Source organism: Schistocerca serialis, chromosome 1 (assembly GCF_023864345.2).
Source record: "Schistocerca serialis cubense isolate TAMUIC-IGC-003099 chromosome 1, iqSchSeri2.2, whole genome shotgun sequence".
Lineage (NCBI taxonomy): Eukaryota > Metazoa > Arthropoda > Insecta > Orthoptera > Acrididae > Schistocerca > Schistocerca serialis.
In genome coordinates this window covers 358439353-358453689 of record NC_064638.1, presented here as the reverse complement: position 1 = coordinate 358453689, position 14337 = coordinate 358439353, and the positions used below count along the sequence as shown (strand labels likewise).

General features: G+C 44.2%; 1 protein-coding gene across 1 annotated transcript in view; it reads right to left on the bottom strand.

Moving 5' to 3' along the window:
* Positions 1-14008, bottom strand: part of LOC126473184 (uncharacterized) — a 46120-nt gene extending 32112 nt beyond the window's left edge. Inside the window, exon 1 of the mRNA XM_050100115.1 lies at positions 13826-14008. Within this exon, the coding sequence (XP_049956072.1) occupies positions 13826-14008 (183 nt within the window). The remainder of the gene's footprint in view (positions 1-13825) is intronic.
* Positions 14009-14337: the final 329 nt, after the last annotated feature.

Below are 14337 nucleotides of genomic sequence, written 5' to 3'. Positions count from 1 at the left end.
ATCGTCGGTCAGTCGTCCTACCGGACGACGCGTGTTGGCTGGCCAATCGTTCATGAGTCGTCTGTGTGTGTGTGTGTGCGTGTGTGTGTGTATGTGCGTGCGTGCGTGCGTGCGTGCATCGACTCCCGATTTGTTTTCGTGTGTGCTTAGTTACTGTTGGGTATCGTTCAGCTCTTCGTGCAAGTGTTTGTCAGATTGTGTGTGTTGTTGGCGTTACTTCCACTGACGACTATTTTAGAGGTTGTCGGCATGCTGGGAGGAGTCGGTCGGTTGCTGCGGACCAGGGAAGTTATCTCCGCGCGGTGCAGTCGGCTGGGTCGGCGGGCGGTCCCTGCGCAGTGTCGGAGCGTGTGTGGAGGTGTCCGATCGCTACGAGCTTCGTGGTTCACCGACCCAGGACGTCAAAGTTGAGTAGTGGTTTCAACTACCGAAGCCACGTGCATTCATGTTGTGTGATTCGTTTCGGTGGTTCGCTGTTGGGGAGGTTTTCCTGTGAACAACACCGAGTGTTTCTATTGCTGAAATTTAGCCGCCATGCGGTGCAATGAACTATATTGGTTCACTACAATTCGAGTGCACCAGTGGAATTTTCTGCCTTGTGGCCGTTAGAGTTCCGGTTACCTGCCCTGGCCACTAACGTAATTTCAGGCAGCGTCCTTTCCTCTCCTGTTGTCGCTGTCCAACATCATGTGTAATTTTGACAGCTAATACATATTTCATTGTGGATAATCACGTTCGTAACCTTTTGTGTTTGAGTTCTCATGTACTGATTGGTGGGAAGCAAGGCGGTATGGCCGTGCGGTTCTAGGCACTTCAGTCTGGAACTGCGTGACCGCTACGGTCGCAGGTTCGAATCCTGCCTCGGGCATGGATGTGTGTGATGTCCTTAGGTTAGTTAGGTTTAAGTAGTTCAAAGTTCTAGGGGACTGATGACCTCAGATGTTAAGTCCCATAGTTCTCAGAGCCATTTGAATCATTTTTAGCAACCACCTGCCACACAATGTTAGTGCAAAGCGTCTCTTGCCATGTAACACCTGGTACAAAGCACGATCTGCCATGTGGCATTGGTACCCACCCAATGGCGGAGCTATCACAATTCGCATAATTTTCAAAGTGTTGGGGGACTAAACCACGTTTTCATGAAGTATTTGTAAACGATATACACAAACCTTCTTTGTAAATCACTGCACCTATTAGAGAAAACTGTATTAAAATACCTAGATTAGTTTCTGAGATTAGCCTTCACATAGCGACAGGAAAACGCTCGGGGGACTTTAATTTAATATGTATAAAAGAAGAAGATACGTGTAGAACCTGACAATAATAATTTCATGTGGTCTAATAGTCTGGTGTAAATCTGTCAATTGGATGCCACTTTGGCAACTTGTCAGACACTAACAAAACCAGAGAAAGGAGACGTACAGCTAAGCGTGGAATCCACGCCACGTGTCGCCTCTGGCGAATCCTCACATCGTTGAAAGAGTAATATAACCTTAGAAGGCAGACTGAAAAATCATTGGTCCGACTAGGGTTCGATCCGTAACCTGTCAGTTTTCAGGCACACACTTTACCGCTACGCGACCAGCTGGTCAAGCTCTACTGGTCCCCGCAGTTGTTGCGGCTATTTACTTTAGTGGTTTTCCCACCAGATACCGTCTCCCCTGTAGCTGAACAGCCATGACTTGAGTCCAAACGCTAAGCAAATATAGGACAGATTACATACTCAGTAATACTTAGCGGTAATAACTTATATACACAAAACTTCCTCATGAATCAGTCCATCTAAGTGAAAACCGCATGAAAATTCCTTCCGTAGCTCCTAAGATTAGTCTGAAGAAACTGTGGCAAGAGACTTTATAATATGAATAGATACGTAGACGCTAGATATAAAAATATAAGTACGCTGCTTTTGAAAAATTGCAACAGAAATACAGTCTTGTCGCGTTTGGGGTGTGTATTACAAAAGTGACGATCTAGAAGAAAGCTGAAAATTAAGCGTACAGTAAATTTATGTATAATGTGTAACATTAAAGGCTTATAATCTTTCTGAGCTCAATATCTTACCCATTATGAAGCGATGTTGACAGTTTTTCTGACAAGCAGATGGGGAATTTCAGTACATAACCTGGAAATCAAACGTTGTCGCTATGGTCCTGACGCCAGTTGACAGCGCGTGTACGGTCACATTACGAAACAGAGTGTTTAGCGTGTGCAGTGACAGAGAGCCAGGAATTAAAGAACAGTGTAGTGCTAGCCTTTTACCTCGACGTAATTAAATGACTTCCTTTTAAAACAGTATTGTACACTACGGATAAACCGAATGACGTAGCAATGTTTTAAACAAACTGCAGACTACAATCTTCATTTGGCCATCCTGATTTAGGTTTTCCGTGGTTTCCCTAAATTTCTTCACGGCCTAACATCTGTCCCATCCTTACCAAACTGAACCTGTAAGTGTGTAAATGCATGTACATATCAATTATGTCATTTTTGTTGTTCTTCAGTTGAAATATCATGACATGTCCAATACCACCAGCACCTAAAGGGTACCAATACCGTTGTAAAAGTGATGAATGAAGCTACTGCTACTAGTACTACTTCTACCAAACAAAAGGTATAAAAAGTTATCGAGGAGCGGAGTTTCTGGAAAACTATTTCCGCGTAGACAGACAGTACAGTGGGAGATCTGATAACGGATAGAACGAGCTGGTGCTCTAGTTAAGGCACTAGATTCGCATTCACTAGGAATGGTGTTCAACTCCGTATGACCATCCAGAATAAGATTTCCTGCAGCTTTCCTACATCTATTAAAGCGAATTCTGCAAATGTTCCTTTACCAAAAAGACGGTCGATATTGCCTCCCATCACAGCTTGTACTCCGCATCTATCGCGCTCTCAGATTTCTCATATGAAGAAATTCATCAAGGCATTTTGTGCTCTTATTCACACGATCCTTGCAATATCAACAATCTCACAAAGCTACATACGATGACGTTTTTCGGAAAATATCTCTATCAGGCGTATGGAATATGACGAAAGGCCAATATTCGTATGACGACAATTGTCTTACAATAAAGGGCTTGAGTACTCGTGCAGAGACTTTCCATGAATTTGTTTCGATTCGCTATGTGTCTTAATCAATGATCTCTATACTACATGGACATCGAACTCCAGCTGTTTGAATGTGCCGGACAAAGACGCTCGTAGTTCGTTTCTTGCCTAATTACACCATGGCTGCCACGAATTGCCACGAGAACGCAAAATGGAAACACTTTTCGATTCTGCTCCCACATCAGCATCGCATATTAATATAAAGTTCAAAGTTAGAAAACACTAAAGAATTCTTTATCACGTAAAGATCTGTCGAAGTTTTGTTGACTAATTACAACATGGCAGACTAAACAGTTGACAAGAATCTGTATGCACGTCGAAGTTCCCTGCTCTGAGATCGGATATCTACATCCAGTTAGTATACAAATCACTGGAGTGACCCGAGGTTCAAATTCTTCCAAACAAAAATGAGTTATCATTGTGGAATATTAATGCGCGCTGCACTTGTTTAGAAACGGTTCTGAGGGTTCAAAGCGGGCGTATCCGCTGGATGCTGTGCTGCTGGCAGACGGAGCAGACTCGCTTCCCGCGGCTACGAGGAATGCTGGGTCCTGCTGCCGTAATCACCTCCCGCGACGCCCCCACCACGCCTCCTGCAATTCCGTTTTCTAGTTTTTCCGGTCCTGGGTGAACGACTTCATCACAGCATAGCATTTGTGAGTTAATGCTCACACTGTTTGTTTTGCCCTCAAATTTCTTTCTCTTTCTTTATAGTCGTGCTTCCTGTTGATTCTGGTTTTAGTGTGTTAGTACGACCTGTCTTCCTGCTTAGCAAAGTTTTTCGACCAAATGTTTCTTTGCTCATCCTTTTTTCCCCACAAGAGTATAGCTGTCCAAGCTTCAATGCAAATTTAGTGATTTCTTAGAAATAATAAAAAATACATCAATTGCTTGACACGAAACTCCCATACTCCGACACGAATTTTGATCAAGCAGAACTATCCCATTTGTAATAAAATAACTATTTCACTATTGACTTACGGAAAAGCACTTATGGTAGAAAATATTTGCGATCTGATTTTCGAGTTCTTCTCTGTTTCGTGTCATTTTATAGCATTCTTACACTGATACACTCCAACATGTTGAAACCACTTATAGCACTGGGGTCCGATCCTGGACATTTGCGTTTCGCATTCGACGCTCCTATCGACTGAGACATCAGACCTTGCCTCACGGCCTGATTAAAAACTTCCTGCACGTTTTTCTTCGCTGTTGCTAAAACCATAGAAGTTCGGTGCGTATCATAATAGACCTCTGCAGAAGGATATGACGGAGAATGGCCCACCTACAGTCTAAAGTTTGTTTTCCACAATGAGCGACGATGATACAGCAAGGATTGCAAAATATTTTCACTACATTAAAATCTTTCGTTCTTATAGTTTCTCACGTTTCCTATTTGTCCCAGCCCACGTAAGAGAGACATAACTAAGTTCTTAACGACGCTATGTCTAGACAACGAGAGTAGAGAACATGTAAATAAGATATAATAATAGATACTAGCTGAGCTTATGGAATGTCCTCTATTTTTCTAATGCGTCTTTTTACATTGCAGCCAGATCCGGATGGAGCTGTTTATCCCGACAGCCTCTTATGCGTGTCTCTAGAAAAAGCGCGTTTAATTCCCTCCCATCGTTTCATTCAATAGTTATCCGTCGTAACACAGCACTGCTGTAGTGCAGCTTCAGGAAACAGATACTCATCGGACACGTCCAGCGTGAATTGGAGAACTCGGAAGAAGCCACTGCAAACACGCGGTCACAAATTCCCAGTTGACCTGACGAGGAATGAGGTCACAGTTTTTTGCGAGCCTCAACGATACAGATAGCCGCACCGTAGGTGCAACAACAGCGGAGGGGTATCTGTTGAGAGGCCAGACAAACGTGTGGTTCCTGAAGAGGGGCAGCGGCCTTTTCAGTAGTTACAGGGGCAACAGTCTGGATGATTGACTGATCTGGCCTTGTAACACTAACCAAAACAGCCTTGCTGTGCTGGTACTGCGAACGGCTGAAAGCAAGGGGAAACTACGGCTGTAATTTTTCCTGAGGGCATGCAGCTTTACTGTATGGTTAAATGATGATGACGTCCTCTTGGGTAAAACATTCTGGAGGTAAAATAGTCCCCCATTCGGATCTCCGGGCGGGGACTACTCAAGAGGGCGTCATCAGGACAAAGAAAACTGGCTTTCTGCGGATCGGAGTGTGGAATGTCAGATCCCTTAATCGGGCACGTAGGTTAGAAAATTCAAAAAGGGAAATGGATAGGTTAAAGTTAGATTTAGTGGGAATTAGTGAAGTTCGGTGGCAGGAGGAACAAGACTTTTGGTCAGGTGAATACAGGGTTATAAATACAAAATCAAATAGGGGTAATGCAGGAGTAAGTTTAATAATGAATAGGAAAATAGGAATGCGGGTAAGCTACTACAAACAGTATATTGAACGCATTATTGTGGCCAAGATAGACACGAAGCCCACGCCTGCCACAGTAATACAAGTTTATATGCCTACTAGCTCTGCAAATGACGAAGAAATTCAAGAAATGTATGATGAAGTAAAAGAAATTATTCAGATAGTGGAGGGAGATGAAAATTTAATAGTCATGGGTGACTGGAATTCGTCAGTAGGAAAAGGGAGAGAAGGAAACGGAGTAGGTGAATATGGATTGGGGGTAAGAAACGAAAGAGGAAGCCGCCTGGTAGAATTTTGCACAGAGCACAGCTTAATCATAGCTAACACTTGGTTCATGAATCATAAAAGAAGATTGTACACATGGAAGAAGCCTGGAGATACTGACAGGTTTCAGATAGATTATATAATGGTAAGACAGAGATTTAGGAACCAGGTTTTAAATTGTAAGACATTTTCAGGGGCAGATGTGGACTCTGACCACAATCTATTGGTTATGTACTGTAGATTAAAACTGAAGAAACTGCGAAAAGGTGGTAATTTAAGGAGATGGGACCTGGATAAACTGACTAAACCAGAGGTTGTACAGAGTTTCAGGCAGAGCATAAGGGAACAATTGACAGGAATGGGGGAAAGAAATACAGTAGAAGAAGAATGGGTAGCTTTGAGGGATGAAATAGTGAAGGCAGCAGATGATCTAGTAGGTAAAAAGACGAGGGCTAGTAGAAATCCATGGGTAACAGAAGAGATAACGAATTTAATTGATGAAAGGAGAAAATGCAAAAATGCAGTAAATGAAGCGGGCAAAAAGGAATACAAACGTCTCAAAAATGAGATCGACAGGAAGTGCAAAATGGCTAACCAGGAATTGCTAGAGGACAAATGTAAGGATGTAGAGGCTTATCTCACGAGGGGTAGGATAGATACTGCCTACAGGAAAATTAAAGAGACCTTTGGAGAAAAGAGAACCACTTGCATGAATATCAAGAGCTCAGATGGAAACCCAGTTCTAAGCAAAGAAGGGAAAGCAGAAAGGTGGAAGGAGTATATAGAGGGTCTATGCAGGGCCGATGTTCTTGAGGACGATATTATGGAAATGGAAGAGGATGTAGATGAAGATGAAATGGGAGATACGATACTGACAGAGCAATGAAAGACCTAAGTCAAAACAAGGCCGCGGAAGTAGACAACATTCCATTAGAACTACTGATAGCCTTGGGAGAGCCAGTGCTGACAAAACTCTACCATCTGGTGAGCAAAATGTATGAAACAGGCTAAATTCCCTGAGACTTCATGAAGAATCTAATAATCCAATCCAAAAGAAAGCACGTGTTGACAGGTGTAAAAATTACCGAACTATCAGTTTAATAAGTCACAGCTGTAAAATACTAACGCGAATTCTTTAGAGACGAATGGAAAAACTGATAGGAGCCGACCTCGGGGAAGATCAGTTTGGATTCCGTAGAAATGTTGGAACACGTGAGGCAATACTGACCCTACGACTTATCTTAGAAGAAAGATTGCCGGCCGAAGTGGCCGTGCGGTTAAAGGCGCTGCAGTCTGGAACCGCAAGACCGCTACGGTCGCAGGTTCGAATCCTGCCTCGGGCATGGATGTTTGTGATGTCCTTAGGTTAGTTAGGTTTAACTAGTTCTAAGTTCTAGGGGACTAATGACCTCAGCAGTTGAGTCCCATGATGCTCAGAGCCATTTTTTTTTTTTTTTTTTTTTTTAAGAAGGAAGATTAAGGAAAGGCAAACCTACGTTTCTAGCATTAGTAGACTTAGAGAAAGCTTTTGACACTGTTGATTGGAACACTCTCTTTCAAATCATGAAGGTGGCAGGGGTAAAATACATGGAGCGAAAGGCTGTTTACAATTTGTACAGAAACCAGATGGCAGTTATAAGAGTCGAGGGAGCGTGGCGGCACAAACTCGCAGGAAATCGAGGAAGGAACCACTCGTGAGTTTCAAAGCGCTACCAGCACTTTAGCTAGCACAGTGATTGCGCTTAGGGAGTTAAGAAAATGCGGTACAGTGTTCGAACATCATCTTAAAAACCACACGCTTCCGTAGTCGGCATAAACCGTCGCTTGACGAGACGTAAAGAGTGACGCCACGGGTCAGCGGGTGACTAAAATGAGAGCTGAATCACGCTGAGCCGTGTGGCAGTCCGATGGATGTGCCCGGGTTTAGGGAACACCTCGATAAATTTGCCTACAGTCATGTGTAGTGGAGCCTCCCTGTGAGGCTTTCGTACTTACCAGGTGAACGTGTAACTAAAGGTGCTGATCTTCTTTGGATCTTCTCTATTTCCTCTAACAATCCTGTCTGGTACGGTTCCCAAACTGCCGAACAATATTCAAGTAGTGATCGAATGACTGTTTTATAAACTACTTCATTTGTTGACGGACTACGTTTCCAGAGCGTTCATCCAATGAATCTGTCTGGCATCTTCCGTACCCTTCGTTAATTTTATGTGGTTGTTCCACTTCAAATTGCTCCGTACTCATACTCCTAGGTACGAGAGACGTTCAATAAGTAATGCAACACATTTATTTCTTCGAAAAATTTCGCTAACAAAAATGCGGAATTTGTTGCGCAACATCCTAGAATACTCTGGCTTCAGCCCCTTTAGTTTCATGATGTTCCGATAGTTGGCGGCGCTGTACGTAGCCTTCAAAATGGCATCTGTGACAGACGTGCGTTCCAAGCAGAACCGTCATTGAGTTTCTTTTGGCGGAATACCAGAGCATTTCAGATATTCATAGGCGCTTGCAGAATGTCTATGAAGACCTAGCAGTGAACAAGAACACGGTGAGTCGTTGAGCGAGGAGTCTGTCATGATCGCAACAAGGCCGCGAAAATCTTTTTGGAAAAAATGACATTTTGTCAATCTGCCCGATCCCCCGCGTGTCGGCCGTCCGCACACGGCTTAAGACTTCTGCAGTGTTGGACCTACGCACACTCTCGTTCGAGGTGATGGACGGATGACGATCAAACATCTCGCCCACCAGTTGGGATACTCAAAGGTGTGAGTCCGCTCTTAACAGAAGGTCATGCAGAGCAACGAAGGACCATCTGTGCGGAGTTGCTTGCTCGGCACGAGGCTTATCGTAACAATTTGCATCACTTCGGACCGGAAACAAAATAGCAATCTCCTTCGAAGAAAAAGTTCTGTTCCGCACTCTCCGCCGGTAAAGTCATGGCGGCCGTCTTGTGGGACTCCGAAGGCGTTATTCCGTTTGATATCGTCTCTCATGGTGCAACGATCAACTAGGAAGTGTTATTGTACTACCCTCAGGAATCTGAAAAAATGGTTCAAATGGCTCTGAGCACTATGGGACTTAACTTCTGAGGTCATCAGTCCCCTAGAACAGAACTACTTAAACCTAACTAACCTAAGGACACCACACACACCCATGCCCGACGCAGGATTCGAACCTGCGACCGTAGCGGTCCTGCGGTTCCAGACTGTAGCGCCTAGAACCGCACGGCCACCCCGGCCGGCCCAGCAATCTGAAGAAACCACTTCAGAATGTTCGTCGCCACAAGAATGCATACCAACTTCTCCTTCTCTGTGACAAAGTAAGGCCTCACGCAAGTCTGCGCACCCGACAGGAGCTCACAGAACTCCAGTGGACTGTTCTTCCTCATCCACCATACCGCAAGGATTTCGCACCTTTAGACTTCCATCTGTTTCGCCCAATGAAGGGTGCACTCCGCTGGAAGCAGTAAAAGATTACGGCGAGGTTATTGGCGCAGTGAGACGTTGGCTCCGACATCGACCAGTGGAGTGGTACCATGTGGGAACACGAGCCCTTTGAGTAAGGTGGCGTAAGGCTATCGCATATAGTGCAGATTCTGTACAAAAAAGCGTTTTGTAGCCAGAAGAATAGGGGAATAACAGGGTGTATTTGAATCATGAATAAAACTAAAAGATGTTACTTACCGAAGAACGCCCCTCGTATTTTATGAAGGTAATTGCTTCCAGTGCTTGCTGTGCAATTATATTACGTCGTGAAAATTAATGGTCCTATAATACTCCGCTGGGGCACGCCGAAGAGACTTTATGTGTGAAGACTTCTTTCCGTTGAGAGTGATATGCTGTGTACTGTTTGCTAGAAATTCTCCCATCCGGTCACAAAGTTGGTACTATATATCATATGCTCGTATTTCGTTCACTGGACAGCAGTGCACAACTGTATCGAACGCTTTCCGTAAGCCAAGGAACAGGGCGACAACCAAAGCGCCGGTGTCTGCTGCTTCCTGGGTCTCGTGGAAGAACAGAGCGAGCTGGGTTTCTCACGATTGTTGTTTACGGAACCATGTTGATTCCTACAAAGGAGATTTTCGGTCTGCAGAAATGTCATAATACGCGAGCCCAAAACGTTTCAAAATTCTACAACAGACTGACGTCAGAGATACATGGCTATAGTTTTGTGCGGCTGTTTGCTGACCCTTCATGAAAGCGGGAATGGTCTGCGCTTCATTTTCAATCATTTAGGAACGCCTCGCTCCCTTAGAGACATTGGCCCCGGAAGGGGCGTGCTAACCCGATCGGCTATACGAGCGGAAGGGAGAAAAGCACCTTCGTGAATTGTGTTTCATTCACTTCAGTCCAACAAAATCTTAACATGGCTATTCTCTATGCAGAAATGAATACACCACAGAGAAAAAAGTGACACGATGGCTCAAGCAAGGAAGACAGAATAGTTTTGTAAATCTGAAAGACAATCCCATGCTTCTCCTTGGCTGTATCACGATCACTGTCATTTACTCCACCCGTTCAGCTGATTTCAATGATGTGCTATTTTCGGCTGCTACTGCCGTCGTCATAATTTTACGCCGTCACCCTGTGTGGGTGAATACAATGTGCGTGCCGGCCGCTGTGACCGACGGTTCTAGGAGGTTCAGTCCGGAACCGCGCTGCTGCTACGGTCGCAGGTTCGAATCCTGCCTCGGGCATGGATGCGTGTGATGTCCTTAGGTTAGTTAGGTTTAAGTCGTTCTAAGTCTCGGGGATGATGACCTCAGATGTTGTCCCATAGTGCTTAGAGCCATTTGAATCATTTGAACAATGCGCGTCTTTCATTTTAAAATAGACCGACTGTCAATCCTAAGGGCCCGGGTTCGATTCCCAGAGATTTGCTCCGCTCAGGGACTGGGTGTTGTGTTGTCCTAATCATCATCGTTTCATCATTTCATCCCCATCGACGCGCAAGTCGACGAAGTGGCGTCAAATCGAAAGACTTGCACCAGGCGAGCGGTCTACCCGACGGGAGGCCCTCGTCACACGACATTATTATTATTTTAAAATACAACCGATGGCGTATCTGTTTTACTGCTCCCACGATCCCAAAAGGCGCAGATCCAACAAGATCTTCACTCTCGATCCAGCGCCCCCCGAAAAGACCTTTTGGTAAAAGCGTTTATATTTTTACACACATAAATTCTCCCAGTCCCTCAGTTAACTTTCGGAGAATAAAGTAGAATGGTAACTATAAAGTTCGAAAATGACTAGAAAGTCTAGAAATTATGTATACTACAGGAAAGGTAAGTTGTGCATGTGGCCTGACCAGGTGCAGAGAACCTTCCAGTCGGGGAAAATCGCACATTCACAGGCTGAACATACCTGCGCTCAGCAACAAATCCGATACATTTCATCGGGCCATTGGTAGAACCAACAAGCCACAGGGGTAGAGTAAGGCAAGACGCAAAAGGAAAGTCTTCGATTAAAAGAACAACAACTTAAAGACTGACTTTCCCCAAAGCAGGCGAAAACGGCTGAAAGAAACAATCCCTAGCCCCCACCGCCACATCAGTTTACTCGCTTGCATAGCCACAGTGTCCGCCACGATAGCTGAATGGTCAATGTGCGTGCTGAACTGCCACCAGTTGAAGGTGACAGTGAAAAACGAAATTCGTCAACTGGCAGCGTGTGAAATGAAGTCTCTGCTGCGATACCACGCCGAAGAAGTGAATGTTCCCCAAGAAATTTACATTGACGGAAATGGTGGAAGATAAGCTGTTATCATTTTAAAACGAAAATAAAGTAAATTGAATTGTTTAAAAGATGTGTAAATAACTGACTGAATTTTAATTATACTGTTTTTTCCTCAATAATAATTTACAGGCAGAAATAAAACTGAGTTATTGTTTCTTTGTCAAAAAAAAAAAAAGAAAATGGTCAGAGTGACGGACTACCGTCTTGAGGGGACCGGCTGGGCCGTTGATTTTTCTCCGCTCAGGTACCGGGTGTTGTGTTGTCTTCATCATCATTTCATCCCCATCCGGCGCGCAGGTCGCCCAATGTGGCGTCGAATGTAATAAGACGGCCGAATCTGCCCCGTAAGGGGCCTCCCAGCCAATGACGCCAAACGCTCATTTCCATAGCCATAGTTTGCGGACATCTGTTCTCAATTGTTTTAAGTGAATTAATGATAATGGTGCGTGCACACTTCGATTTCACATCGTGTAAGATATGACGCTGTCAAATTTGGGAGACTTTGTTGCTATCATTGTTCTAAGTCACTTGCATGACACTGTATTTCTCAAATGTATTTTTCGGAGGTGTATTTTCTTGGAAGTTATGCTACAGCGATACAATAAGGTACTGATGTAAACAAATTATTTTATTATTACGTTAAAACTTTATACATATTTATTGTAACTGAACAATATATTATTATTGTATTAAAACGTTTTAAATTTTTATTGGTGTTATTATTAAATTCGTAGCAATCTGCAGCGCTTAAAGTGGCGGTTCTCTTTGGAAGGGGGGAAAGGGGGGATGGAAGAATGACAGTAACGAAAGTAACCCCTCCACCCTCTCCAAAACAGAAATCTGAATACGCGTTTGACACCCAAGGGCAAAAAAACATAACTGTTAGTGTGTCAGACACTACCAGTAAAACCCCGCTTCTTTAAAAACTCGAACTCCCAAGTATAGAACAACTTCAAATTTCTGATTTCTTTGCGTATGAGTTAACGTGTTAACTGCCTTTAACGCATGAGAGCGAAAGAAGTTTAGGGAAGTTGAAAGTTGCTAAACGCTCTCAAATGGTTCAAATGGCTCTGAGCACTATGGGACTTAACATCTGAGGTCATCAGTCCCCTAGAACTTAGAACTACTTAAACCTAACTAACCTAAGGACATCACACACATCCATGCCCGAGGCAGGATTCGAACCTGCAACCTTAGCGGTCGCGCGGTTCCAGACTGAAGCGCCTAGAACCGCTCGGCCACACGGTCTGGCAAACGCTCTTACTATGAAACACTGTGTGAGTAGGAACTGGGTAATTTGCGCTCCATTTTAATCCAAAGCTAGTTTCTCACACATCTCCGTGTTTATAACGTCATTCGTCGTGAAATATGTATTGTACCATGTCATAATTTTACACGTACATTAAGTGGTGTAGGTGGACACTGTATGCTAACTGTGCTGCGAATAGGGTTAGTAGTAAAAACGTAATAAATTAAAATGTTATGCCTGATGTTGAAGTTTTACTGGACGCCGTTTTAAGGAAAAGCTAATTTTTCAGGTATCTAAATGTTTATTACGTCATACCTCCTGAATTATTGGCCGTACAATGATATAATTTAGCAGGTACATTCACTAGTATATGTGGATTCCGCCTGCACATTGGATTTCGAATAGAGTATGTAACAAAGAAGTAATAAATTAAAGTGGTGTACATGATGCGGCAGTTTTTCACGCATCTCTGTACTGTAGGTCATACCTCGTCAATCACGTCTCGTACAATGATATATTTTTGTGGGTACATTCAGCGGCATATTTTGACACGGTCTGCGAAAATTGTTGCGAATAGAGTTAGTGGTAAAGAAGTAATAAGGTAAAACGTTACGCTTGATGCTGAAGTTCGACTGCACGAAAAGCGAAAATGTAGTAAGCGATAAACTTCTTTTCCTTTCATCGTTTTGTGGAAGGTATCAGCGAGTAAAAATTTCGTAAAGGTTTGAAATTATGTTTAAACTTGGTTCATAGTCGCTAAGTGCTGTCATTGTCAAATACTTGAATGAAATCCGTATACTTGCGCGCCGTCAGTTACGTTGCCTCAATACAAACAGTTTTTAACTGTAATACTTGACTCATTCTGTTAAACTTTTAAGACAAGATTATAAGTCTGAATGAGTAGATTATGAAAGCATTTTAAATAATTAATTACGCGAAATATTCAAAATCGAAATTTTGTTGCCCCTACGTTGAAGCTGGTACCGGGTACCAGGATAGCGTTTTAGTAATACAGATAGCGACGGTAAAACGACTGCGATGTGCCGAGCGTTATTTACCGAGAGTGTGCCGTGGGGCAGCATGGCGACAAGTGCGGCGTCCGCGACGCGCACGTGCACGTTGACGCGGCCGCTCTGGCGCTGGTCGTACACGTCGGCGGGCAGCGCGTGCGCATGCGCGGCCGCCAGCAGCGCCAGCAGCAGCGCGCCCAGGGCCTGCGTCGGTCTCCGCGGGTCGGCCATGACTGGCGCGCCTTCCGCTGCAGCCGCTGCTCCTGCGTGCTCCAGAGGCCACTGACCGCCGACTGCGAGGCACGCGCGTCGCCTGCTTACACTACTCCACTCTGCCTCTTTGTTTACGGTGCTCAAACGCCCCCTTTCTCATAGCGTGCAAGTCTGGCAAGCCTAAGGTTCTTACAAGAGAACCTCACCATCGCACCCCCCTCAGATTTAGTTATAAGTTGGCACAGTGGATAGGCCTTGAAAAACTGAACACAGATCAATCGAGAAAACAGGAAGAAGTTGTGTGGAACTGTGAAAAAAATAAGCAAAATATACAAACTGAGTAGTCC